General features: G+C 38.6%; 1 protein-coding gene across 7 annotated transcripts in view; it reads right to left on the bottom strand.

Moving 5' to 3' along the window:
• The window catches only part of MYO9B (myosin IXB), a 45,959-nt gene that overhangs the window by 2,206 nt on the left and 17,275 nt on the right, over positions 1 to 26,478 (bottom strand). For 3 of the 7 annotated variants that reach the window (XM_072845535.1, XM_072845531.1, XM_072845530.1), the window contains 37 exons: positions 24,620 to 24,714; positions 22,862 to 22,924; positions 22,639 to 22,738; positions 22,390 to 22,490; positions 22,038 to 22,167; positions 21,466 to 21,555; positions 21,113 to 21,229; positions 20,698 to 20,832; positions 18,522 to 18,643; positions 17,778 to 17,919; positions 17,288 to 17,483; positions 16,564 to 16,639; positions 16,017 to 16,106; positions 14,864 to 14,974; positions 13,730 to 13,769; positions 13,083 to 13,205; positions 12,551 to 12,631; positions 12,234 to 12,344; positions 11,569 to 11,691; positions 10,914 to 11,063; positions 10,636 to 10,802; positions 9,292 to 10,251; positions 8,684 to 8,750; positions 8,179 to 8,309; positions 7,327 to 7,484; positions 7,012 to 7,202; positions 6,440 to 6,538; positions 5,747 to 5,923; positions 5,220 to 5,261; positions 4,567 to 4,678; positions 4,313 to 4,383; positions 3,660 to 3,852; positions 3,211 to 3,339; positions 2,508 to 2,613; positions 1,628 to 1,759; positions 531 to 654; positions 11 to 58 (listed from right to left, as the gene is read on the bottom strand). In XM_072845535.1, the coding sequence (XP_072701636.1) occupies positions 11 to 58; positions 531 to 654; positions 1,628 to 1,759; positions 2,508 to 2,613; positions 3,211 to 3,339; positions 3,660 to 3,852; positions 4,313 to 4,383; positions 4,567 to 4,678; positions 5,220 to 5,261; positions 5,747 to 5,923; positions 6,440 to 6,538; positions 7,012 to 7,202; positions 7,327 to 7,484; positions 8,179 to 8,309; positions 8,684 to 8,750; positions 9,292 to 10,251; positions 10,636 to 10,802; positions 10,914 to 11,063; positions 11,569 to 11,691; positions 12,234 to 12,344; positions 12,551 to 12,631; positions 13,083 to 13,205; positions 13,730 to 13,769; positions 14,864 to 14,974; positions 16,017 to 16,106; positions 16,564 to 16,639; positions 17,288 to 17,483; positions 17,778 to 17,919; positions 18,522 to 18,643; positions 20,698 to 20,832; positions 21,113 to 21,229; positions 21,466 to 21,555; positions 22,038 to 22,167; positions 22,390 to 22,490; positions 22,639 to 22,738; positions 22,862 to 22,924; positions 24,620 to 24,714 (5,103 nt within the window). The remainder of the gene's footprint in view (positions 1 to 10; positions 59 to 530; positions 655 to 1,627; positions 1,760 to 2,507; positions 2,614 to 3,210; positions 3,340 to 3,659; positions 3,853 to 4,312; positions 4,384 to 4,566; positions 4,679 to 5,219; positions 5,262 to 5,746; positions 5,924 to 6,439; positions 6,539 to 7,011; positions 7,203 to 7,326; positions 7,485 to 8,178; positions 8,310 to 8,683; positions 8,751 to 9,291; positions 10,252 to 10,635; positions 10,803 to 10,913; positions 11,064 to 11,568; positions 11,692 to 12,233; positions 12,345 to 12,550; positions 12,632 to 13,082; positions 13,206 to 13,729; positions 13,770 to 14,863; positions 14,975 to 16,016; positions 16,107 to 16,563; positions 16,640 to 17,287; positions 17,484 to 17,777; positions 17,920 to 18,521; positions 18,644 to 20,697; positions 20,833 to 21,112; positions 21,230 to 21,465; positions 21,556 to 22,037; positions 22,168 to 22,389; positions 22,491 to 22,638; positions 22,739 to 22,861; positions 22,925 to 24,619; positions 24,715 to 26,478) is intronic. The other 4 variants (XM_072845536.1, XM_072845532.1, XM_072845533.1 and 1 more) reach the window with 3 other exon arrangements.

The following is a 26,478-nucleotide window of genomic DNA, read 5'->3' as shown; positions in this document are numbered from 1 at the left end:
GTGTACATACCAGCATCCCCTCATAAGGGGAAGAAAACCCAAGTTTTACAGGCCAGAGCTAGGGAGAGATGAAGACCAAATTCACTATATGCAGCTTCTGATCAGACAGGGTGTTTGGTTTGTTTTAATCAGTACAACAAAAACAACAAAAAAGTGTATTTAACCTAACAGAACATAGCGTATTTTCGTCCACCATCTGTGTCTGGAGTGAAGGAACTTCTTTCCCATGTAAGAGACTCAGCAATCCTAGTTCTACTGATTGAATTATATGGGAATAGATTTTGACCACTACAAGAGCAGATCCCCACCCCTGGGCCCTTCATTTGTCAAACAGACTCCAGTGCAGCTGTATATTTAGCTCCTACCTACAGCTTTGGGCAAGTCCAATTGCTTTTCTTATTATCCTGCAATTGATCTTTGACTTACTGAATAGGATGGACAGGATAAATAAGTAGCACATCCCTTCCCAAGAAATTGGCGGGATGCTTTCTGCTGGATGGTGTGGTTCTGTGGTTTATTTCAACACTTACGGTATTCTGCCGAAGCAATGAGAGTCGTCGAAAAGCGATGCTCTCAGCTGCTTCCAGCTGATTTATTTCATCCATTTTTATCTTGTACTTCCTTATCTGTTCCTTTATGAGCATCTCTACACACCTGGACAAAAGAGCAAGAGTTTATTGAGCAGCCTCATACTCATATAAAAGCTCTGGGGACAGCCATGGTGGGATGATATGCCTCTCCTGGCTTGGGGATGTTTCACACACACACACGTGGATGGCATGCAATCAAAGTCTCCCAATGCATGCCTTACAAGGGGTAGCACTGCATGGTAACAGGGTGAAGAGTCCAACACGGCAAGCAAAACAGGACAGACTGTTAAAGGTAATGGCACATGTTCTTCCTAGGATAACCTGAGCCTCTCACGCTGACTGTACACAACAGTGGTAAGCAAACAGACATTACCATGGCTGCTAACTGCTTCTGCTTCTTCTACCTGTCTTCCCTGTGCTGACACAGACTGGTAGATACAGAATGAGCCTGCAACTGCCCTCTTCCACCTCCGTGGCCCCACGGGTGAGTAAGAAGTTACAAAAAGCTGTCATTTTTCAAACTCTGTTTTCACTGGAGGCAGATGCAAGGCCAGCCATGCAGTGAGGATGGCGAGGGGCATTCAGAGAGCCAGAGCTGCTGGAGGGTGAGGAGAACAAAGAGGATCAAGGACAGAACCTTCTTCAATTCAAGGAACAATGTAGAAGAAATTATCAGAGGTTTCCAAGTATGCAGGAGACAGTTTAATTCTATATCCTACTTTTTATTATGGCTTGTTTCTCAGCAAAATATATATGATTAGTGCACAATCCCCCCCCCCAATTATCTTGATGTAAAATACAAACCTGATAGTTAAGACTTGTAAGTCATCCTACTTTATGCTTTGTAAACTTGAGACAGGTGGAAGGAGTCAGAGAAGGGCATATAAATTGGCAGCACTAGCAGAGCCAGAATTTAGCAACTCTTAACCCTCAGTTTCTCAGCTTGATATGAATAAGGTTGTAACAAATGCAGGTAGTAGTAGTAGCCTTCCATCCTGTTTCAAAGTACTACTTTGCGGCAGACTACTAGAACTTACATGGTTGTTTTTGAAACATCCTTCATGCTGGTTAAAGGGTCAGAGGTATCAGGACAGCGCAAGAGGCATGGAGCAAAAACAATGGCCAAGGCATTGGGTGACATACGGTTGACATCTTCTATCAAAGCCACTCTGAAATTCAATGTTCGGGGGAAAAAAAAAAAAAAAGACTTTTTTAAGCAAACCTTGCTAGAATACGAGCAATCTGATCAAACCTTGCCAGAGTTCCCAAATAACATATAAGGAGGCCTCTAGGGTACTAAGTATGTACAGCAGTTCAAAGAAGTGTTTTAAAATTGTTTCACACCTACTAAGTAGACAAAGTTTCACGCATTAAAAGAAGGAACAGGAAGCCACCCAGTTTAAGCTAGTTAAGTAGCCTCTCAAAGCATGTCTGGTGATTCAGTGCCTCCTCTTTAAAAATCCGTTTTCCCTATGTGCAGAGGGCCACTCGGAAAATTCTCAAATTCCTGGGATAAGAGCAGCCCCTTTACCAGTACCATTTATCCCTGCTCCCAAGACTAGCATATGTGCAAGCATTTATAATCCTTATGCAGTCCCTGCCCAGTATGCTAACATCCTCAGTTCACTATGTACCCATCCATCTAAATCCTGGTGTAAAGATGACTCACCAAGGCTTTCCAATCTACCTTTTCTCCAAAGTTGTTCTTACCTGATTTGATACAAATACACCAGATGGTAGAAGTAAGCATGCGTCTGTTTTTAAGCACAACTATCAACTTCAATTCTTTCATTTCTAAAGCAGCAGCACAATCCCTACACTGACACTCAAGGGATTTAAGTTTTTAGAAAGCTTCCAAGAGGGACTCAAAAAAGTCACATGGAGTTTCTCTCCAATTGAAGTAATTAAACTCATTACTTGACCAGGTGGAAGATGAGTCGCTCCAAGGTATTATGATTTGCTTGTGGAAGCTGTTCAAGGACACTGTAAATGGCACAGAGTTGCTCCTGTTTTTCTGGTAGTTCTGCACAAGGGGAGAAAGCACAAGATCATAACTGCTGTGCAATGCTAGTGGAAAGCTGCCAAGCACTTTCTGACATTGCCTCAAACTGTCTGCAACAGATAGAAATTAAATTCTTCAAAGCCACACTGTCATTTCATTTACCAATTGTTAAAGTACCCCTCATGGCACTGCAATTTTCCTGCTTTTTCAGATGCTGCTGTTGTTAGCAACCATCAAGATCTCCAACAATATTTAGGGTGCTTTACTCCCACTGAGGTTAAATGAGTCTAAAGATTTGAGATATCTGGCTGGCTAGATCTGGTCTAGAACACCAAGAAGAAAACATTACCGTATGAAGGGAAACCTATTCACATGCTCGCTGTTTTTAGAAAGGGCAGTTGTATAGTGATGTATGCTATATATGCTACAAAAAAAGGAATCCTAAAGCAAGGTCAAGTAAGCTAGAGGAGAAATTCCCTGAAAAGTGTTTTATATAAAATGTCTAAAATCATTGCTGGAAGGAAGCTTTTTAGCCAACATGAGCATCTTAGAGGTTCTTTTCCCAAAGACATAGTAAGTTAAAGAAAAATCATTGCTTCAAACATTTCTAAAACCTACCTACAGCTCGGAGAAAATCATTGTACTGCGCAGATGTCATTAGTGGATCTGGTAATTCCCGTAGCCATTGCTTAAGGATCCCCGTAATAGTGTGAATAGGGTAATTCTCCAGTTTCACTGAATTTGGATCTGAAAAGAAGTGTTTTATTTAGAGCAGTTCGTTCCTTTGATGTAAACAATGGGACCCCAAAGAAATAAGATTAGAAACACTCAAATCTCCTGTTCACAGAATCCAAGTGGCAATTCAGAAAAAAAAATAAGTCTGCTGATAGTCACTTATATGTACTAAGCAGCTTTTTCCAGCCAACAAAAATAATACAGCCTGCATGGCCACCAAAAAGCTGTTTTTAAAACACTAAAAAAGGGGCAGATACTTTCAGATAGAAGAGAATTGCAGGGAAAACCGATGCCATGCAAGGAAGTCAAAAGGGTGGACAACATTGCCTGACCTGCTTGCAGCAACTGTTTCAGCTCCTTCATACGATTTGCTGATCCTGATTTCCTGTAAATGCCTTCTGTGTAGAGGCCGTGCATCTCCACATACTCCAGTAACTTCTCCATGACAATGGGGACTGAATTTCTCTCACTGGTCAGGGAACTCACACACACTCCAAAATGACGTGGTTCTGCGTCCTGTTCATTCTGGAATTTATACAGGTCAAGCACTGTGAATATCTGTTCCCAAACTAGAAAATTCCATTGTTTCATGCTACAATTAGCTTATGCTTCCAGAAACAAGAGCTGAGTGGTTTATTCTAGCTTGCTACAAGCCTTTGACCATAAGGCAGATTTCCTGAGCTGCAGCAATAAAGAAACTTTATGGTACACATTGAAGGATTTCTTTAAGTTTGTCCAACACAGCACACATACTCTAAAGGAAGAGTTCCCAAATTAGCTCGAGTATCACCTTTTAGAAGAATGTTCTGTTTCTGCAACCACAGGGCCTGCCTCTGACTATATGCAGACAGAGAAGGGAACTGTTTAAGCAATTTTTATTCAGTGCCTGGACATCCCCTGTTCATTTGCTGAGAGAAAAAAGGCAGCATTTTGCATGCATCATTTATGGTATCACAGTACCGCATCCCAGATCTAGAGTTCTTACCTTTTTTCCACAGGATGTACAGCTGCTCTGGATTTTGGACATGCATTTCTTGTGACAAGTCAACTTGCAAACTACAGAAAGAAGCAATTGTTACAAGCATTCCAAATCACATTAAAATGCTAAGTATCTTGTCTTACTCACTTACTATATAACCTGTGTGTACTGTTCACTAAGCCCCACCCATACCAGCCAAAGTTACAAGCAATCTGCACATATCGTAAATTAAGTGGCAAGAATAAGGTGGTTTTACTTACCACTGCAGAGACAGGCCTTTTCCATGGGCCAGATGTAGGATGAGCAGTGTTCACACGATTGCCGTATGCTCACTTGGTAGTTTGTGAACACGTGGCCATTGTGTTCTTCAATCTGGTGGGAGACAGGAAGAAACTAATGGACTTTTTTGCCTTTTTTTATTATTATTTTTAATAAAACTACCTACCCTATCTTAGATTTTTCCATTTTTATTTTACAGCTACAGCTGACGGTTTTGACCTTGAAACCAAATTGCACCCTATCTTAAGGCAGTTGGGTTTGCTGGGTCATTTCATAATTGACTTGCTGCCTTGGTTAAAGTTTATCAGTGCAATACATTAGCTATAGTTAGCTATTAATATTTGGTAGGTTTTTTTCCTTTAAACAGTCCCATTATTGAGAAAACCATAAGGTTCTAAAAGATGCTATGGACAAGGAAGAAAATAAGAGTACCACCTATCCTGGCATAAGCAAGATCTTTGACTTATGGAAAACAGTTTTATATTGTGTCACATCTTCATTAAAGAGGTAAGTGATTTAGCATGCAAATAAAACAGAACTTCAGTACAAAATCAAGCTCTTGAAAGAGTGTTTTTCTCTGTGTTCTCTGAGTGCAGCCGAGGACTTAGATTATCGCAAAAAGAAAAGTACTTACTGCACGATCTTGTTTTCGTTTCTTCTTCTGGGCTTTGGTTTGCTGCAGCGGAGTACAGAACTGGCATTAGTCTTTGAAATTCAGATATTCCATTCCCTTTTTTTTCCTATTCAGTTTCCCAGATTCTACTTCACCTCCAGACATCTGGGACACTATACTGCAGCTTCAGCTTGGTATGAGGGTTGTCTGAGCTCACACTGTCAACTTCCTAAAAATCAGTTGAGCTCACTGCCTGATGACAAGCAATTCCATCTCTAAAACCTTGAGAGAACTCTTAAGTTTTCACCAAAGAAAATGCACAAACCTTTTAAGATTCTGAAAATATTAAGAGCAAGTTAAATAATGAACAGTTCCAAAAAGGTGTATCAGCATTCAGAATTTGTTATACGTGTGATTCGTGTATGGAAAGTGTTTCCCAAATAATGAAGAATGCTATGGAAAACCTTTCTGAGGTAACACAGGTTCCTTATCCTACAAGAGTAACATTGTTTAATCATCCCATAAGCCAGTCAGCGTAAGTTTTATACCTTGGGCTGCTCAGACTCCTCTTTTTTTGTATATCCTCTGATGAACTCATCCAGAAGGGATTGGAAGAGATTCAAAACCAGCTTCACTTCTTTCTCTTCCCGTTTTTTGGCCAGATTTGTAACTAGAAGCTGGTAATTTTCCACCAGATCTTTGTAGCCAACATGGATTTGCCCATTCTAGAGAAGGAACAAGTATTGTTCATAAGACAGTCTTTTTGGATACAGTTGAGACAGTTTCATATTTTTATGTGTTTAAGTTCAGAGGTGAGAAAGCACACTCACGATTAAAATAAAAGGTAACAGCCCATGACAGAAACAAGTTAGCATGCTTCTGTACTACACGGTAGAAGGGCACTTGGCTGAGACAAGGCAGTGTCGGAAGAGTATTGGAAAAGCTGCTGGCACCTCTCTGGTGTTTAAACACAGCAACATGAAGAGGCTGAAGACAGCAAAATCCATCCATTTCTAAAAATAAGTTACAGCTGAGTGAATGAGAAGAGGGAAACAAAACAGTCTGCTTAAGATTACAGCAGAACTCTAAAATGTTCTTTTTCAAGTCTAACACTCAGCTTTGAATTCTGTGCTAAGAATTGCTGTATTGCTTTGTTATATAGCTGTAGGTCAAGCATTTAAACTGCACCTGATTCACTCATTACCTACCAACTTTTCACTTTATTGAGACTTACTACTTACAGGAGCAGAGTACATGGTCTTGATGTTTCCTCTAAACTTCTCCGTGGCTTCAAAAAACAAGCATTCAACACCAGACTTCTGGGAGCGTAAGTCATTGATCTAGAAGGCAAATACATCTGCATCAAATCTCATTAAAACAAGAACATCGAACCAGTGTTAAGTTTCAGTCACTGGGCTTAGTCATCTATGACCACTCCAATTACTTAAAACAACATTTCTTAATGCACTGTGATGATACAAAAATAGGAGTCAGGTAGTTAGGCACTAGAGAACCATTTCCTCACAACTCATGCTTATTTTTTTTTTAATACAACTTTTGCTGCCCACTTGTTTGTAAACAAATGAAGAACTAACATGAATGCCACCAGGATTTAATGTAATGCAACGCATTCAGAGACTTAAAGGAAAGAATAGGAAGGGCCTTAATACAGACCTAATTTGGTCAAGCTATCAAATTCATTCCCCTTTGCTTTAAATCATAATATACACTTGCACCTAGAAAAGTAGTCTTTAAAATTCCATGCAAACAGTGAACATAGACCTGAATTTTATCATAGCAGAGTGCCTTTTACCTTGTTTAGGAGGAACTCATCAAGATGTTTCAGTTCATTGGCATTTGCAATCTCTCGGACCATGGAAGCTCGCCAATTCTGAGACACACTTGAGATCTTGCTGATCTTTATAGTACGGTTCTTCTTTGTTTTACTGCTCTCTTTCACATGGCGTTCCCCTGCCTGGAGGCGACTTGGCTGTCCAGAAGAAGCTGGGAAAGAAATTAATTTGTATATTAAAGCAGGATGACTGGATTCTGCATTATTTGTTTCCATGGAAAACATTACAGAAAAGATGGATATTAGCAAGCTGAGGATTAAGTTACAGAAACTCACCTTCTGAAACTTTCTGGGTTCCTCCTGTTTCTGGAAAGAGGACGCAAGATACAAGGGAGAGGCCATCTCCATCATCAATCACATCAGGACTCTCCTTTGGAATTTTCTTGTCTGGCTTTTTCCCCAGAAGTCTACGCAAAGGACTTTTAAAAGCGGACCTGAACATAAAAGCAGACACAAGTTTGTCACATTAGTAATGGAAACTGGCTCTACTACAAGAAAAGGCTCTTAACAGTACAGCTAACACCCACAATAGGATTAACCTCTATTGTGCATATTTCCTCTAAGGTCCAACCTGAAGAAACACTGAGCAGCAGAAAAAAGGAAAGGCAGTCTGAAAGCACATCTGGACATTCTGATCTTTACTAAATTAGAGCACTACCTTCAACACACACAGAGACCTTCAACACATCACATATCCAAGACATCATTTCTGGCTCAGGATGTCCCCGAGTTGCAGAATGCCAGAAGCTGGAGAAGCAGGCCAGGGAAACAGCACTACATGCTTGCTGAGTTCTTAAGCTTTTCTCTTGGTGTCTTATTTCTCAGCCTGGATGACAGTACACTACATGGACCTTTGATCTGAGCCTGTATGGTGGTTCTTAAATTAAAAAGAACCAGTTCAAAGACAAGTGTTATGCAAGAAGCAGAGAATGTGTTCCTCAGAGTCAGATATCATGTTTACATCAATGTGAAGATCAAGTCAGTGAGCAACACAGCCACTCATGTAGCTGATGTCAACACGTGTCTCTCCACAATCACAGTCTCAAGATGACCAATTCAAGTATCAGTGGAAAATCTCCTTTTTTTAAATTTTCTTAAAGGCAGGCCAGTCACACACATAATACATACTTGGCATCTATTTGCTGACTTGCTGACTGCATGGAAACGGCTGCATCCAAGGTAGGTAAGAGGTCACTGGGCTTCTTTTGCACAGGGTATTTCTTGTTGCCTTTTTCTTCTTCTATTGTATCTGGTGATTGCTACAGCAGAGAGGAGGAGTCAAGAAACTATGTATTGAGTGAAAGAGATTCTTTAAATGGTTTTAAAAACTAGAATGGTGAAAAAAAGTTTGCTTCATCAAGCCAAAACACTTTATCGAATAGACATTAGGTTACTAATATAAGATCTGAGTATATTTCATCCTTTGATCAAGGGTCCATTTATTAAAAATTAAGTTTTCAAATTGTTGTATAATATTTGCTAAGGACTTTTTTTTTTACATAGATATCAAGCCAAAAAAATTAACCTGAAAGGAACACAAGCATACAGAACACACTATAGCCAATTATTCACAAATCTTTAATATTTATAAACAAGGATAATTAAGTATAAATATGCACAATAGCATCAGTACCTGATTCACGGCAACAGACTGGGTGAGTGTTGAGAGATCACTTAATGAAGATGAAGTCCCCTTCTTTCTGCAATGTTACAAGATTAGTTTCAGATTATTAAGAGGCTACAGACTTCTACATATATTTACCACCTTTTAAATAACCCACATATCAACATTAGACCTGAGAGAATCCTGATCAACTCTCGCAACTCCCCTTTACATGCAAAATGTACTGGACAAGTAAAAAAAAGGGTATGTCAGATTTCCTGCCATATCAGAAGGATGATGCTTGCAAACTGCAGGTCACTAAAACCTTGTTTTCAATGGACAAAAGACACATGAAAATAAACTCCAGACACCACTTTAGCTAAAGCCCTGACTCTCCAATTTTAATTCAGCAAGGTAGGCTTTGTATCTTTTGTTAGCTTCTGAAAACATTCTACCCACACAGATTCAGCTGCAGAACTGGGGACTGGGAGCCAAGAAAAAGCAGCAGTTGTTCATAGCTCTATTTTCTCCCATAACATGTCCAGACGTACAGGCTACCAGGAGTTCTCCATCTATTTTTAAATATTACAGATAGCTGTTTTCTAAAAAAGTCAAAATAATTAGGAAGCTGCTCTTACTGTAGCTCATCCTGAGGAGACTTATCCGCACGTGTTCTTTCATCCAAAGACTGACTCAGCATATCATTCTGACTGGCATCAGACTGTCTCTTTCCTTTCCACTTCTCCCTCTTGTACTTTAGTTTCCCTGGGTCATCCACATATCTCTGGATTAGGGAAGAAGTGGGACTATCCAGATCTTTGGCTGCCTTCTGAACAAGACGTTTGTTTTTATCTGCCCAGCATTCAGCTGGAGTTTGAAAGCTCCCAGTAGAAGATAGCGTATTATGAAGATTCAGTGCAAGATTTGTCGGCCTTTCAGGGCAGTTAAAGCTTTGGCTGCCTTTTATCCGGTTATTTTGGTTCCCTTGTGTTTTCATTCTATCAACTGCCTTATCATCTACTTTTTCCCCTTGCAATACAGGTGGTTGCTCAGGAATAGAACTGCTTTCTTTTATGTCGCTTGACGGTGGTGTGTCTGAAAGAGCTTTTTCTTCACTTGGACTTTTCTCTCCCTCGCTGCTTCCTTGAAGAACAGTATCTTGTGCTGTGGATTTCTTTGGCACTGGAACAGCTTCCAGGGCCTCTTCAGAAGAGGTTTGCTCCTCATGGCACAGTAAAGATGGTTCTTCGAAGGAAAACAGGACATGCTTATTCTGTAACTCGTTATGCTCCAGGCCCCTCTGCCGGCGAGATTCACGTTTCTCCCGGCTGTTTGTTACTTTCTCAGAGCCCTCTGTCACGTTCTTCTGGGGTAATGTGGCTTTTTCAGACGAGCTCAGGTTTTCATCTTGCTCCTTTGGAGTTTGATCTCTGTCCCCAACAGCTTGATCCAGCTCTGACTTGTGTTTCACAGGCAACTGATCTGGTGCTGGTTCACTGTGCTCATCCTTGCTTGTATCATTCTCTCTGTCTTGATCTTCCTGCATTTCTCTCTGCTTTTCTTCAGCTTTCTGCTTTTCTATAGCCATTTTCTGAAATCTGTTAAGAATTTGTAAGATGAAGACACAAATATTTAATGCACAGCAGTCAATAAAAGTGCCCAACTTTAAATGCAGCCTAAATAGCAATGCAGACACAAAGAGCAAATACTTACAGTCCCAGTATGACTGCATGGAGGTCTGCTTATTAGGACTGGCATGCATCAGCACAGCTCAGCTGAATAATGCTCAAGTACTAAGCGCTTAACCAGTTTCCACACACCACTAGCTGTTTGATACTGACTGCAGCATCACATGGTAATAACTATCTTTGAGTTGTTTACTAAGTCAACATATCACAAAGAAACTGAGCTTGGCAGGTGAAGCCAACTAGCTAAGTGGTTAAAATGCATGTTTTCATATCATATTGCTCCTCTTCCTTTACCTCTTACGCTGTAGATGCCCTCTGACCATGGCTTGCAGGAGACAAATTCTCCTCTTCTGCTGAAGGTAGCATTTTCTCTCCCTGTATCTTCGCCATGCTGACTGAATATAAATGGCAGCATTATTCCTCTGCAGTGCCATCCTAACGCAACGGGAACGCCAGCAAGCCTAAGAAGGGAGATTTCTAAAGTAACGGAGGGGTACTTGAAGGTGGGGAGAGTCATTTGAGGGGGTTTGTTTGTTTGTTAGGAAAAGAAGATTGGCAATTCTCAAAGATACCTGTAAAACAATGGCTGCCTGCCTTGTTCTGAGAAAGCGTCTCCTTTCTAATACCATCCTGAGCCAGCTCTGAAGGAGAATGATCTTCCTGATGACTTCTTTGTGTAGTGTATCCTGTAGTATCTGCCGTTCAGCCTCTTTCATAAAAACCTGCTCAGTTGAAGAGAAGTTCATCAATAAACAGTTAATAGGCACCTTTCAGCCCCCACTGGAGGCATCTCCACAAGCCAAAAAACTGAGAATGGTAATACTTATTACTGAACCAAACCTTATCAGCTGATAGCAATTAGCATGCCCAAAAAGTAAAAGTCCTTTTGTTTTACCAAATCTCAGTGTTTAGAATCTAAAACATACAACGGTAGTTACAGCCTTCAAATCATAGACCCCTTCTAAAATGAAAACATTGACCTGTTTGACAAATGCCAATAGCAACAATTTTCCAAAAGTAATATCCACACAATAGAGAATTGTACTGTATTGCAAGACGACAAGTTGGCATCAAAAACAATGAGGTGACTACTAACATCTGTGTCAACATTTACAAGAGTTAAGAGCTAATTTAAATACAAAATGCAGAAAAGAGCAACATCTGTAAAGGAACTGCATTAAATTTTGCAGTGTACATCAGTATTTCTTACGGAAATGTTTCACAGACCTTGGTTGTCCCTATTTGATAGTAGTTTTCATCCAGTTTTAGTTTATTCAAATAAACGCAAATGTCTTCCTTAGAGGCTTTGGCATTTTTGGGCAGTAACACCTGAAACTGGTCTATGAATTCCTGTGAAAAGCAGAGACAGAAAGAGATCAAAGCTAGAAGGCAATTCACAAGTTTAGAGTTTTAACTAGATTTCTAAAATTAAGCTAAGACATCTGAGCTATAGGGGTTTGGAAGTACTTATTTCTCACTCCAAATTGAGCTATTTTTTCCTACTCTGTAAAATGCAGGCTTCATTCAGCCTCCAGTTAACAGTAAATATCACCTATACGTGATCCATAAAGCTACATGCAGAGAGTATTTTATAGAAAACTAATTCACATACAGAGACAGTAACGTGCAGCACTGATTACTTATACAGAACTCAGAATGCTTTCCTTCATGCAACAAGTAGAACAACTTACTGGTAGATGACTTGCACAATATTTTAGACTACAACTTGTTACCATGAAGGCTCTGTCAAAACTACAATGAATTTTTACAGTTCATCCCAAGTGGTCGTGAGCTTCATATGAAGAGACACACAAAAGACTGGGGCAACGCACGTTTTTCCAAAAAGAGCAGATATTTCTGAAAGCATAATCCACTTCCAGTTCCTCACGTACCTGGAATGTATATTTGGCACTGTAGCCAGATCTTCTGATTCGCACAGTTTCTAGCATGCCAGTGTATCTTAACTGTTGAAGCACCAAGCTTTCATCAAAAAGCATCTCTTTCTGAAAAAGATCAGCAGTCAACAGCTAGTAAATGCCTGAAGAATCCTATTTCTGTCCAGCAGAGAAAGCACATTCTGTTTTCACACCCTAATTACCTTTCACCTTCATACAGAATGACAGTGAACAAGTCGAAAGAGATATTTCACAGGCCTAGAAGACTTAGATCCTCAGCAGTCAGATCAGCTCAGCTCTTAAGGCAATCTTACCTTCTCAGCGTTGGAGCGGATGCAACGGATGAAGAACGGCTCAGCTTTACCCAGCGTCTCCAGTAACTTATTAAGTGAAGTCTGAAATGAAATATTCAGAAACATTTTTTTCTTCAGCTATCAGCATTTTGAGTTGCATTTGACAGCAGTACAACTTCTTCCTGGTCTGATGGCTATAGAAAATCCTATTTCATCTAATACGGAGGTTCTCTTGTACTGCACAGCAGGTCCCTGGTATTTGTTTTTACCTTTTCTCAAGATAATGAAAAGCGGGCTTTGCATATGCTGTTACAATAGCACTAGATCTGCGTACAAGGATGAGGCTGATTGTACAGAGAACTAACACATTTCATAGCATAAGGCTGGCCTCTAAATGTAGTCTAATCAAGTAGTAAACCCTACTTCAAACAAATCCCAAGAATAAAAACCATTTTGTTTTCCAAGCAAGATCAGCCTAGATCAGACCAGGAAGATCTGTTCCCATGAGGTCAGGGTGTACCCCGAGGTGCGCACCACCACATCAGTCACCTACCTGGAACTGTGCGCTTATGCTAGGGGGTTTCTTCTTTTTGTGTAAGTGCAAGAGGGATTTTGTAGTTCGATCATGCAGAGTCATGCTTACTATGAGCTTCAGAGATTTGGAATCCAGCAAGTTCTAGAAGAAAGTTTTCATAATCAACAAAGGAACAAGTCTCTTAACTGAAGGGGAAATACTTCTGTCTGCATCAAAATGAGTAAGAATGAAACCAACTACCTAGAGCTCCACATTCAATGCCATGTTACACTTCATGACTATTTCTATTTCGGATCAAAGCATCTTCTTAAGAGTGAAACTCTTCCATTGCCCCATCCCAAGAGTGTAAGGAAAACAAGGTGAATTACATAATCAGTGTGTTTGCCTTCAATGCCTTGACTAGAAATGCCTTTATGTATTTATGGTATCTCTAGTCTAAACAAACAGATGGCAATTCACAATTTTTTCCTGTTCAGCAATCCTTATAAAGGTGAACATTTACCTATCCTTTAGATTGTCAAAAAGGAAGTTTCAGAGGATAAATGATATAGCTTCCCTACACAGTGAAACAGTATTTTCTGAAGTGAGTTCTGTCAATCAAAATGAATGTTCACAGTGCAAAAAAACAAAACCAAGAGAAATCTAAATTTACAGAATAACTTTACCTTGGGAATGATCTGCTTTTGTTTGATACCTCTACTTTTCCTGTTAAAATATTAAAGATAACTTAAGAAAAAAATACACATGGTTTTTGGTTATTTCAGCAAGCCATAAGTTGGTGCAATTTATGAGACAAGACAAAGGATAGAAGAAAATCAGCACAACAGCATCAGGGTGTGTTCATGCACGTCTCTTACAAGTGATCAATGCAAGAAATGCAAACTGCTCGGCAACAAAAAATCTTTATTTTTTTAAAATAAATTCTGTAGGTATTGGAAGCTTTCAAAAGTGAAACATTGTCTCTAAAGCTATTAAAAATTGCACTGTTGCACAGACTATTTTTGTGCAAGTTATTCTATTTAGCTAACTGTATAGTCCTTGAACTCTCGTCATAATACTAAGGCACTATCAAATCAAAATACTTGATTCAGAAGTTATTGCTGCTTGCCCCAGAACACCTGTGAAAGTACTTAACTGCTTGCAGAAGGACAACACATGCCCCAGCACTCCATTTACAAATTCCGATGTGTCTGAGAACATCCCCAGAACTTCCTGGGGCACTACACAAACCTCAGGCATAGCTCTCATCTACACACAGACAGTGAACTAGAAGCGGAAGCTCTCGGAAACAAGGCTGTAGTTCACATCCTCCTAATTCTAAGCATGTTAACTCTGTGATGTAAGGCATGTTCCAACTCCATGCCACCCAGTTTACATCTATTTATTATACAACAGACCACAGATTGATTTTCTTACACATGCGTAGGTGCGTACATGTAAAGAGTCTTAACCCAGGAATATACACAGCATTAGCATCCTGAATTTCAGGAAACCATTAGTTATAACTTGTGAGAGATTTCATTGTCGAAAGTTTTGCCACAACAAGCTTGTACTAGATACTTGTGTTTTAAAGCAAGTTTACATGAAAAGTAGGTTTAACTTTCAAGCTAATGCAATGAACCAACAAAGCGTTCTCTATAGCCTTTATATTTTTTAGAAGGAATTATTTTATTCTTCATTGTCTTGTTTAGTTTTTTTGCAGAAGACAAACTTGGGACAAGTATATTTTTTTATGGACTAGAATAACTGCTTGGTTATTGTTGCACTTTCAAAGCAATACCTAGAGCACCAGAACTCACATGAAGTGGGAGCGGTGTTGAAGTCGACTGAGTGACCGAAGCAGCTTACAGGGATCATCACCCTGCCATGGAAGTCCTTTTATACTTGCGATGATTTGTTCATGCATGTCTCTAAAATGATTCACAGCAAAATAAAGATGGCAAACAAAGATACACAGCCATGAGAGGGGAAAAAAAAGGAGTTAAAAAACCAAGAGATCCCATCACCAAGTGTGCTCCAAACAGTAGCAGGTCAATCCCAGACTACTTTTTCCTAAGCATGAATGATTCTGATGTCAAGTCAGCTCTTTCTACTCCGTCAGTGCCCTAAAATTTAATTACCAGGGTCTCATACTAAACTTACTCTCTAGTTCTACCTTTAAATGTCAATTCTTGAGCCATGGATTCAGAAAAGAGGGAAATTTAGCAAAATGAACTTAATGTGCAAGGAACCTTTTTGTTAAGCTGAGTAGCCTTTTCAGATAGATATAAGCTTCTTCATAATCAAGCAGTAAATATTTTTATATACAGATTTGACTACTAAAATGAGGCTGCTTAAGCAGACTTACATCAGAAAAGTAAGTTAAAAACTAGCTATTACAGGAATACTTGATGAAATTTTGTTTTTCATTTCCATTTCAAACTGTTCACAAGTTTAGCTTTTCAAAGTAAGCCTGGGATGGTCCCTAATTCGTGACAGATTCTGTTGTTGTAAGCATGCACCGTGCTTGTGAAGTGTCGTGTCTTGGTACAGAACTTACCTTCTTTACTCTCCAGAGAGGCACAAACCAAAAATAACAGAAGCGTAAGAATCACTTCTGACTGTTAGATGCTATCACCATTCTGAGCTGCTCACTGAGGCAGCAACATTATTACAGATAGTTGCTTGCTTCCCTTGGTACCTCCGAACATTTTTGAATATCAAGATTTTGTTTTAAGATATCGCAAGGAAACAGATACGTTACGCTATGACCAATCCATTCACCCAAACCGTATCTTTAGTTCTTAGCTGCCACAAGTGACAGAGACTGTCCAGGATGAAATATGAAGCAGCACAAAGTCACTACTTTATGTGTACTTCATGGCTTCACTTTCACACAGAGCATGCTCAGAAGGTCACTCTGTTCAGGAATGTGCCTCCCTGGCCTTTAAGTGCAGGCCTATTTCTACTTACTTCTTGTTTTCATAAAAAGAAATGATGTCTTCAAAAGCATTTATATCGAAATCCTCAGAACAATCAAATGAGAAATCAAGCATTGAGCAGCTGCAAAAGGAATATGTATAAAACTTAAATACTCCATAGAAAGGCAAATATGCCTGTGCAGAGTAACGTGTGGAGGCAGTTCTGTAGGATTTGCCCTGCCTCCTAATCATGTCATAAGGCTGCAGAAAACATGAGTGCTCCTACGAATCCTTCAGTGACACAGACTGTCTGCAGAGGAACAAACAATGCTAAACGCAACACATCGAAAGTACAGACAGAGAACTCAAAAACCCAGTGGTAAATGGATCTGAGGCTACGTCATCCACATTTGGTAGTACTGGGTCTTACTTAAAATAAGCTAGGGTATTGTTTTGACAGTATTAAAAAGGCCAAAACAAGAGAGAAGTAGTAAAACTTGCTATCCTTGTAGAAAAATCTAGTTGACATTTGATATATGAAGATGCGACTCAGCAATTCAGGTCTTTTCCCTGACACGGGTTAAGTATGTGTTTCTCACCGGTAAACTTTTTCTACTGGTGTGTTTGATCTCTGGAGTTCTCCAAGGGGAACTCTGGGTCCTTGACGTATCACTCCTGTTATGAAATAATCAACAAGTTGAATTTTGACAAAGATATGAGCTAACAGAAGATAAAGATAAAGATAGATAAGCTAACAATAAGCTAAAGCTATAGATAAGCTAAAGATATAACAGAAAAAAAACCCAACCCACCCACTGTAACAAGCAAAATATCTATCCAAAGGCCTGGAGTTTTTGTCTAGTACTTTAGCTATCAAGCTAGATCACTTTGTTTCTCAAACACCCTACTACTAGAAAGTAAATTGCAGCTGCTCAGAAAAGCTTTTCAAAATTAGTATTTAATCCTGAATACTCATTTGAAACTTCAGGGAGGTCTAAGAAAATCAAAGCCAGTGATAAGACAAGCAAGCATACCAGAACTAGTAATATCTTCCCCAACTTTTACAAATAGGGCTTCAAGTTCGGCACAGCCTGCTGGAAATGGTGCACTTATTGGAGGAGGAAGTCTGAACGAGCTCAGATAAAACAGTGACAATCTCTTTGGTGTGTGAATGTTAAGCCATTTTCACAAGTTAGTTTTGTCCTTAGCACCAAACCAAGATTGCATCTGGATGATAAGGTTTTGCCGTCAACTGGTTATGTCAAGCACTAACCAATTGTACAGTATTTGAAAGCGTTTCCAGAGCGTTTTTTCATACCATACCTGCAGTCTTCTGAGCTCTCTGGCGTCCAGCTTCTGCAAAGACAGCCATTGCTCGAATAGCTGCCCTCAGAACTGCCCAACGGAACACAGCTACAGGGTCCATTCCTATCAGCTCCCGAACGTAAGCACTGTCACTGCTTCGTAGTAAAGCGACAATATCCGGTCTCATGTAATCCATATTTTTCTCTCTGAAATCCTGCAAAACAGGCACATTGAACCACAAGCTCTCAGGAAAGCTGTGTTTTGATGCAAAATATTAATCACTATTCAGAATAATTCATTATTCTAAATAATGCTCACTATAGTGAGCACTATAGTGAGCATTATCCTCCAGTCTACACCACCACCAATAAAAAAAACCAAACAAACCTAAAGGACCTCTGAGGACACATCTGATCCAGCCCATTCCCGGCAAATTTTCTACACCCTGACAAAAACTATCAGAAAGGCAAGGATTTTTTTTTTTGTGGCCATCAGACCAATCACCTACTTTTATCTGGTATTTAACTTTCCCAGCAAAGTGTCGAATAATAAAAGCAGGCTCCATCACTGGGGTTCCAACAAAAAACTTGTTCTCCTCATGCTGCTGTTTGAATTTTGCAAGTAGAGTTTGGTTGGTGGCATGTGGAAAACTAGGAATACAAAACAAAAGAGGTCAGCTGTTTTTCAAATATAGGTACATTTATTGAGGTGCAAAGTAACAGACTGAAGAAAGCCTATTGATCCTTGTGGAAAGTATTTTATTGTCCAAGAACTCTACACTAACTGAGACTTAAACACGTGCTTTGAATCTTAGAGGTGGGCTTAATTTCTGGACCAAAACCAAACAGCTCCACGCACAGAATATTCTGAGGTTTCAAGTGTACATCAATGCTTCCTCCCACTTCACCAGTCAAGCTCAGTTAGCACCACATTAACTATTTACCCCATTTGCTACTTAATGGTCCAAAGACTTTCATACATGCATTTTACTTTAATTGTAATTCCATGGTAAAACACAAAAGTGACTGTTTCTAAGTCTGCTTAAGCCAAGGTTCAATTTTAGCATCAAGTTCTATCACCACCATATTTGGAGTCATTAGAAGCAAACTAGACTGTAGATCAGAGTCATAAGATGACCCTGTGCTTCCCACAACATCCCTCTCCTTTTTAAAGTGCTGTATTTCTGTTCCCTTCCACCATCCTTCCCTCCTCCCTGCCACACATTTTTTTTCAGAAGACATTTGTTGCTTACTTGCTTTCTTCATCCAGAAGATAGAATAGGCCAGTGGGCTTCTTGCTGATTAAGTGAATGCAGGCCACATTATCAGTATAGTCAATATTGTGCCAAGTGATCCCTTCACTCTTATATTCCTCCTGTGTAGCTCAAGAAAATTCCCTCATCAGTACAGTGCCCTGACCTTTCATGTCCTGTGGTCTAAGTGCTTAAAAGGCATCCTTGAACAGCTATGGCAAGTTGAGTTTGTTAGTTCAGGCAGCAGAAACAAAAATAAGGAAAATTTATAAATAAGAACAGAACAGCAGGCATATTGGGTCAGATCAAAGGTCCACCTAGGCAAGTCACTCAACAGCGGATGCTTGGGGTAAAACTATTTAAAAACCAAAACAGTGAAAAGAATGTTTTGCTGTGCCTTCCCGGCAATCAGCAGTCTACAAACTTGGAGTTAGACATTACGTCTACATCACTACATTAAAACCCTAGGTAGCCATATCTTGGAGGAATTTAAGTCTATTTTTCTCTTCCATAGTTCTTGTATTATGAGAAATGACAAATATTTGATACCAAGTTCCAGAATTTCCAAATTGCACTGTCAGACAAAATAACAGAAGTTTCAAAACAGGCAGTTAAGCCCTACACAACATCAACACCAGAACTTCCCTAAGGAAGCAATGTATATTGCTTAGGTTCAGAAAATTTGGAGCTCTTTTGACAAGAGAATACAAAGCTCTTCTGCTGAAATGACAATGCATCAAATGCTTGACAGGACAAGCTTCCCATTAAGATATGGAACCAAAAATACCGGTTTTTCTTAATGCTGTAAATGCCCACAGAAAAAGCTAACGATAAGATACTAATGTAAAAAAATTTAGTTAATTTGCTGTAGGATATATAAGTTTTATGTTTAAGACAAGACAAAGAGCACCTCTCACTGTTCTATATGATGATGATAAGAAAGGGAGTATTTTTAAGTAGGTAGAATTCAGTCTGCCTAATGACAGACTGCTCAGCATGCACGCCACATTACAGAACTGAAATGCCATTTTCCACAGACAAAAAAGCCTTTCTTTAAGAAGATATAGAGATCCCCCCTGAGGGCCCTCACGCTGCAAGAGATACAGGAAATGGGTCATTCAAGGATTAAGCTTATTTGGAAAAATGGCATTAGAAAAAAAGAAAACAATGTAACTATTTACTCTAGTTAGTCTGGATAGCCACTTCTGTCATGTTACAAAACAGGGACCTCAAAATTATGTTTACGTATGAAGTTTGTACGTTTGGTAAATGTTTTATCTTTAAAATGCTTGTTTAAAGTTATCTACATGTTGTTGACAAAATACCACATACTACGGAATGACTTTTTTCTTTCAGCAGTGACCCAAGAATAACGTTTTAGCACAAACCAGGGGAAGAAAAAAAAAAAAAAAATCTAAGTCTAGAGCAAAAAATCCCCCAAACCTCAGTCTAGAAACAGGATCTGTTAGCTCTTGCAGCACTCAAAGCACTCTAAGATGATGATACCATCTGCGAACAAGTCAATCAACATATGCCAGTAATATCAGGATTTTAGAACTACTGCCAATGTCAACATTCAGTTGTATCCCCTAAATGCAGTCAGGTGGAAGAAGACTGGTTATTAAACAAAGTTTGTTGCTTTGTTGCTTCCAACAAAGACTGGTTATTAAATATTTACAAACTGACAAACATAAGAAACTGTTTCCCAACCATAAAAAAAAACACAAAAAAACCCCTGAAACAAACACCTCACCTACCATTAAAAAAACACCAAACCACCCCCCCCCCCCGCCCCCAAACCCTCCCGAAACAGACACCTCACCTACAGACTTTCAATCTCAAAGTTTAGAGTTTCATCTGGCTTCTGTCTTAGGTTGCCTGAATGTCTTTTTTGTTTCTTACAGTCAAGCAGAAACTTAATACTAGCCCTCTGAAGAAAGACCCCACTATAATTAGTATATGTAGAGCACTAAATACAGCAAAGCTGCAACTGTCAAACAATACCATAAAGTAAGTAATAACAAAAAAATAAATTAAAAAAATAAGACTTTCGGAAATATATCCAAGCAATTATAAAAATTATGCCATGGGGTTTTGCAGAATAGTGGTCAAGTTTGCATATTATATGAGCACTTGATAAAAACAAGTTTTTGTTGCAGCAACTCTAATTTCTTACCTGTTCCAATTTGAAAATATGCTGATTGAAATAATACTGCAGCTGCTCATTTGCATAATTTATACAGAACTGTTCAAAACTGTTGGTTTCAAAGTCTTCAAATCCAAAAATATCAAGTACACCAATGGACAAACACTAAAAGAAGACGTGGAAATCTAGTTAAGCAATTTGTCATACAGTTACTTAACCACCAACAGCTAACCAAAGAGTGCTGTAGTGTATGCTAATAGCTTTTGAATATTTAACAGTTATCTCTATTGTGAAAAGAGAGCTCATGAAATATTACCAGAAATGTATCACGGGCTTCAGAAGAATCAAAATTTATCCCAGATATCTGAACATGTCATCTATAGCATTCTCTGTTAGCTCTAAATACACAACTGGCTATAAAGACTTGTTTTTGTGAGAAACTTACTGTAACAGATTCCTCCATGTCCTTCTTATTAAGGAGTGCATGATTAATTCGCAGAACAATCCAATCAAACAGAGCACTGTATAAGGACTTTGCCATTGAATCACGAGCTGTTATTGCCTGCAGATGAAACAATGTTCAGAAATTTGTTTAAAAAAAGAATTTCTATTTCAGAGCACTGTCACTCAACGGTTAAAATTCTAGCAGAGACAAATAAAAACACATTTTTCCTTTAGTGCTAACTTCTAATGTTCCAGACATCCCTCACTAAATGTGAAAGTGTACCATATTAGCTTTTTTGTAGCCAGAAAAGCAAGTTTAATTATTTAAAATAATACTAGTGTTCTTTTACTCACCTCATTGAGACTATATGGCAAAATAAGCTTATCATTAGCAGTCACAGTTTTTCTTTTTGTTAGCACTTCTACTAGAATTTCACGTTTAACCTTCAAAACAAGGAAGAACAAGAGTTACTGTCACCCTCAAACTCCCCAATGAGTAATCTGATGGCAACAGTGGACATTACAATTTCCTCAGAGAAGGCCAAGCTCTTTGAGAACAGCTACATTTATCATTCATCAATAGCTTTACAAGTTCTTCAACTTCTTTAAGTTATTCTCAGCTTAGATTCATTCAGATGTTTCCCTATGGTGGCAAGGAACACATCTCCACTAAATTTATTCCTGCTCGGCTCTATGATTACTGAGTAAACAAACTCTATTTCCATGCTGTGGGCTATATTCCATCCCTAACCCCAATAATGTCATTAATTTCATCCATTTCCCCTCCCATAAGATAAATGTTGTGGAAGTACCACAAACCACACCTAGATATAGCAAACTGGGCAACAAGATACTCAAGTAAAATGCTGAGGTAGAGCATGACAAAAAGGTGTATCAAACATTAGAGCTAAAGAGAAATACTCTACTTTCAAAAGCTGGGAAAGAATGTCCAACACTTCAGGAGGTCCTACTTCCAACCCTTCATCACGACCTGTAGCTTTCTTCTTGTACGTAACGTTGCCCAAATAAAGAATAGCTGAAAGTACTGAAAAAATCCTAAGGAAGAAAAATTGAATTTTATAAGAATTTTTCTTATGAGGTCATTACAACAGGTTAGCAGACTTAATTCTACTTCAATAATTTGTCCGTAAGCCCTCAAATACTCAGCTCTCCTTGCTTCCTACCAGACTAAATATGATCCCAGCCCATATACAGTTTATTGCAATTCGTGAACATTAACTAGCTATCAGTAACAAAAGCTTAAAGGATTATACTTACTGTTTTTTTGTTGCTGAAAGGAAGCCAACCATCTCCATGGCTTGTTTTAATCTTTCAAAGTCATGTCGGAGATCTTCCCCATCTTCAATTTTCAAGTTATGCTGTGAAGAGAGATCCATAATTAAAGGCAAAGAACAAAGCCCAAACATCATAAGAAAACAACTATAATCTGTTCTGCTTTCTTTCACCTTTAACACAACAGACAGACAACACTTATCAATGCGTTTGTAAATCCCTGTCATACATTACCTGATTGAGGTAGAAATAATCTTCAGGTTGCTTGAGGTGAAATTCTTTACGCTCTTCCTCATTGACTCCAAGTAGCAAATAATAAAAGACATGGTAGTTCCTACAAAGTCAAATTTATCTTTCATGAAAATGTAATGATTTTTCTTTTATTCTATATACTTTAAATGCTCTTAAACTCTTGCATTGATTACGATTGTGTTAGTAAACTGTACTAATCTCTTACCTTTCATCTTTTTCTTGAGAAACCAGACGAGATTTTTCAAGCAGGTATTTTTCAACAACAGCCCTGAAGAGCCGTAAAAAATGAAAAGAGTATGAGGGCAAAAGAAAAGACCTCACAAAATATCAGACAGAAACTGCCAAGAGAGTTCAAATAATTAAATCTGCACTGGAATATACAGGAGAATAGCTTAGTCGCTATCTCAAATCTGAAACAAAAAAGTCAGTATGCACTATGTCGTAATTGGAACAAAGAGAAATACCAAGAAACATCTATCTTTAGTGCTTGGGTTTAGTAGACATAACTGGAAAAAGGCAGACGAAGCTAGAAAAGTGCTGATGAAAAACTGTAAGAAGAAACAAGATATGCAGAGTGCTAGCAATCTGTTATCTACTCCAAGATTAACAGTTATCTGACAAGGAATGCAAAGACTACAAGACCCCAAAAATATACTGGACAACTGTCTGATTCTCATTCTAACAAGTTTGATAGATTTTTATAGCGGTATATACATCAGCCTAAAATGGAAGCCAGCCAGCTAGAAAACCCCTTACAGTTTGACAAAGTAATCTCCTAAATAATAATCTAAACACCTTGACATGGGATACAATGAAGGAGGCCAAAGTTTGAGCAGCTCTTTCTCATACTGAAGACAAAACAAATGTATTCAAATTGTACCCATCTCCTGTGCTAGTGTGACTTCATCTGAAAAGATGCCAATTTCATTCAGAATAACACTCAAAGCAGATGTGGTACAGAGTTCCCAGTCATTTATATTATTGCCATTTTGTAAACTGCAAACACGAAAAAGATCCAAAGGAAAGACACACTGGAGCACAAAAGTCAGTGATAGCTAGTGACACTCCACAGTGCAGCAAGCTTCAGCTTCAGGCAGAATTCCATACCAATATTATGTATTCTGGCATTGCACCTAAACTAGGACAGCTACATACTGACATGTGACACACTGCTCTGAATTTTGCAGATACAAGCATTAAAAATTTAAGATGCATTTTACAAAGCAAAATCTGAAAGAAATTATTTTATGGCATGATGTTAGACAAGTAACTACACAAGCATTTGCACACAAATTACTAATATAACAGAAAATTTTTGGAGAAAATTCTTCACTTGAAGTGAAAGTGCCCACTACTAAAGAAGAGCGAAGCATAATCTTTGATTAATATTGAGAGACTACAGTAATATGACATTATAGCATCTACTATGGGGTGAAAAATATAAATAGAATTCCAAGACTCAGCTGTGACTATCATATATTAAAAAAATAAATGTAGGTATAGAATATTTCATGTTTGACCTTCAGATAGAAGCATACAATTTCAATTAAGTCAAGTAAAATCATAATTTTATAGCCGTCTTTATAACTGGTGTTTAAATTGTTTCTTTAAAATGGCTTCCTCAAACCTATTTCACTTCTCCCCAACTCCTCTTAAAAATTCAGCTCTTCTGTTTTTAATTGCAAAATGGAGAGGACAATGGGTGTTATGAAAAAAGCCTTTATTTAGCATGAAGGTAAAGATGCAGCAGCAGGCAAATTCTTATCCTGGTATGGTTGTACAGCAAGGTAAGAATATTATACATCACCTGATTATTCCACAAAGCTCAGTTAGAAAGTCTTGAAAACTCCACAGCGGCAAGCTATTCTCACGTGAGAAGAGCCTCAATAAGGCAGCATTTTATATACAACAGAGTCTTCACCAATTCCTAAAAGCACAGAGATCAACCTCGTGCTGTACTTACCCTCGGACAATACCATTCTCTAAATAGTTGACTTGAATAAACTTTCCAAAACGACTGGAGTTATTGTTATGTGCTGTTTTTGCATTTCCAAATGCCTGTAATAAAGCAAAATGAATTAATTTTCAATTAAATGAAATATGCCAACACATAGCTTTTCAAGCTCTTCTGTTCATTGTTCAGCCTCCTGTTCACTTGCAGTATAAACTCAAAATACTATGGAAATGGCAGCATACAGATACCAAAAAGGCAGCTTAGGAAGCCTCCACTGTTCCTCACAGATCTATATACATTTATTATTTGCCCCATGCAATAATATTTGAGGGACTGAGGGAGGAGAATAATACATTTAGATATTTCTAAGAGTACAGGAAAGGTAATCACAGCTAGAGAGCACAAACCGGCCTCAGTCACAAACAATTATGACCTTAGAGAGGATATTCAGTAGGAAGAAGACAGCACAATTACCATGAAATTGCCTCTCCCATAGAAAAGCCACAAACTACGTTCTATTCCCCAACATATTGCTCCCACTCAAAAATTTCACAATAAACACAATTTTTCTTTAAGTGAGAATAGAACATTAAGATCTCATTTATAAACCTAGCCTGTGAATTTTCAAAGTTGTGTATTCAAAAAACAGGAAAAAGACAAACAGAAAAACTTTGGTTTACAGAACCATGTCATACTCATTGGCCAGCTAACTCCGCTATGCAACACTGAAAAATGTAGTTTCATTATGAGGTGTTAGGAAAGGGGAAAACACAGGTATGGCCCAAATCCTAATTGTGCATCTTTAATACTCTTGCCTGTATCATGAGCCCTCTGATAGTTGCTAGTACACACTTAACACAAAATATCCTCTACGTGAGCCACACTTAAGAACTATAAAGATAACTTATTACATCTAAAAGTCCAGTAGAATTAGTTACTGGGAATGTCCTTAACTTTATCAACTCTTAACTATGCGTTCTTAGGTTAAGAGAAACTTGTCATCCTTCTAACGTGCAGGAGGCAATCCAGCATATAGAAAAGAAACCCTGTGTAAAATGCAATTGTTTGGAAAAATACACTGCTCGGTGTAGACTATCACCAGCAATTCCTGCCACACATACTTCCTCTTAAAGCTCCAAGCAATTAAGGCCTCCATTAGGAAATCCGCCTCCCCTAATATAGAACATTTGTAGAATGATTTCACAAAAATGCCATCCTCTTCCTCCACACACACACACATCCGGAGAATGATGGACATGTGAATACTGTACACACCACAGAACTAAACCATTTATATATAAAACTGCCCAATTATGGTGTATATCCTAGGGGAGTACTGTTTTCATGACAGTCATATTGTCTGTATATTGAAACTCTTCCCTTCTCTTTTTTTTTTTGTTTTTTTCAAACTGCCTTAAGGGTTGCAGCTGCACTGCAGTGTGACACTTGGATCACTACTTTCAAAACAGGTTCTCAAAGCTCTCTTAAAAGTACATTTCTACTGCCTAGCATTCAGAGAATCCAAGAAACTTCTTATAAACTGGGACAATGTCCATAATTCTTCAGACAACTGTTATTTCTGAGCTAAAGGAAAAAGCTAAAGGAGCTCTTTCTTTGCAGGGTGAAAACCCCCAGGGTGATTCTGAAGCAACTTCAGAAAAGTCAACGGATTTCTAAAGAGAGAGGATTTGTGTCCAGCAGGGCTTATAGATGACTGAGGCTGAGTTCAGCCTTCTAATTTCTCGAGTCCATGCTACATGTGTTATAATGCAAACAGCATCCCCACTCAGATTTTTCAAACCAAGCATTGAACAGAGTCATCAATATCTTTTTGTAGCTACTGTCCAACAAGTTATCGCCAAGATTTT

Source organism: Ciconia boyciana, chromosome 24 (genome assembly GCF_034638445.1).
Source record: "Ciconia boyciana chromosome 24, ASM3463844v1, whole genome shotgun sequence".
NCBI classification, from domain to species: Eukaryota; Metazoa; Chordata; class Aves; order Ciconiiformes; family Ciconiidae; genus Ciconia; species Ciconia boyciana.
The sequence above is the reverse complement of the archived record's forward strand: the minus strand, read 5'-3'. Positions and strand labels throughout refer to the sequence as shown.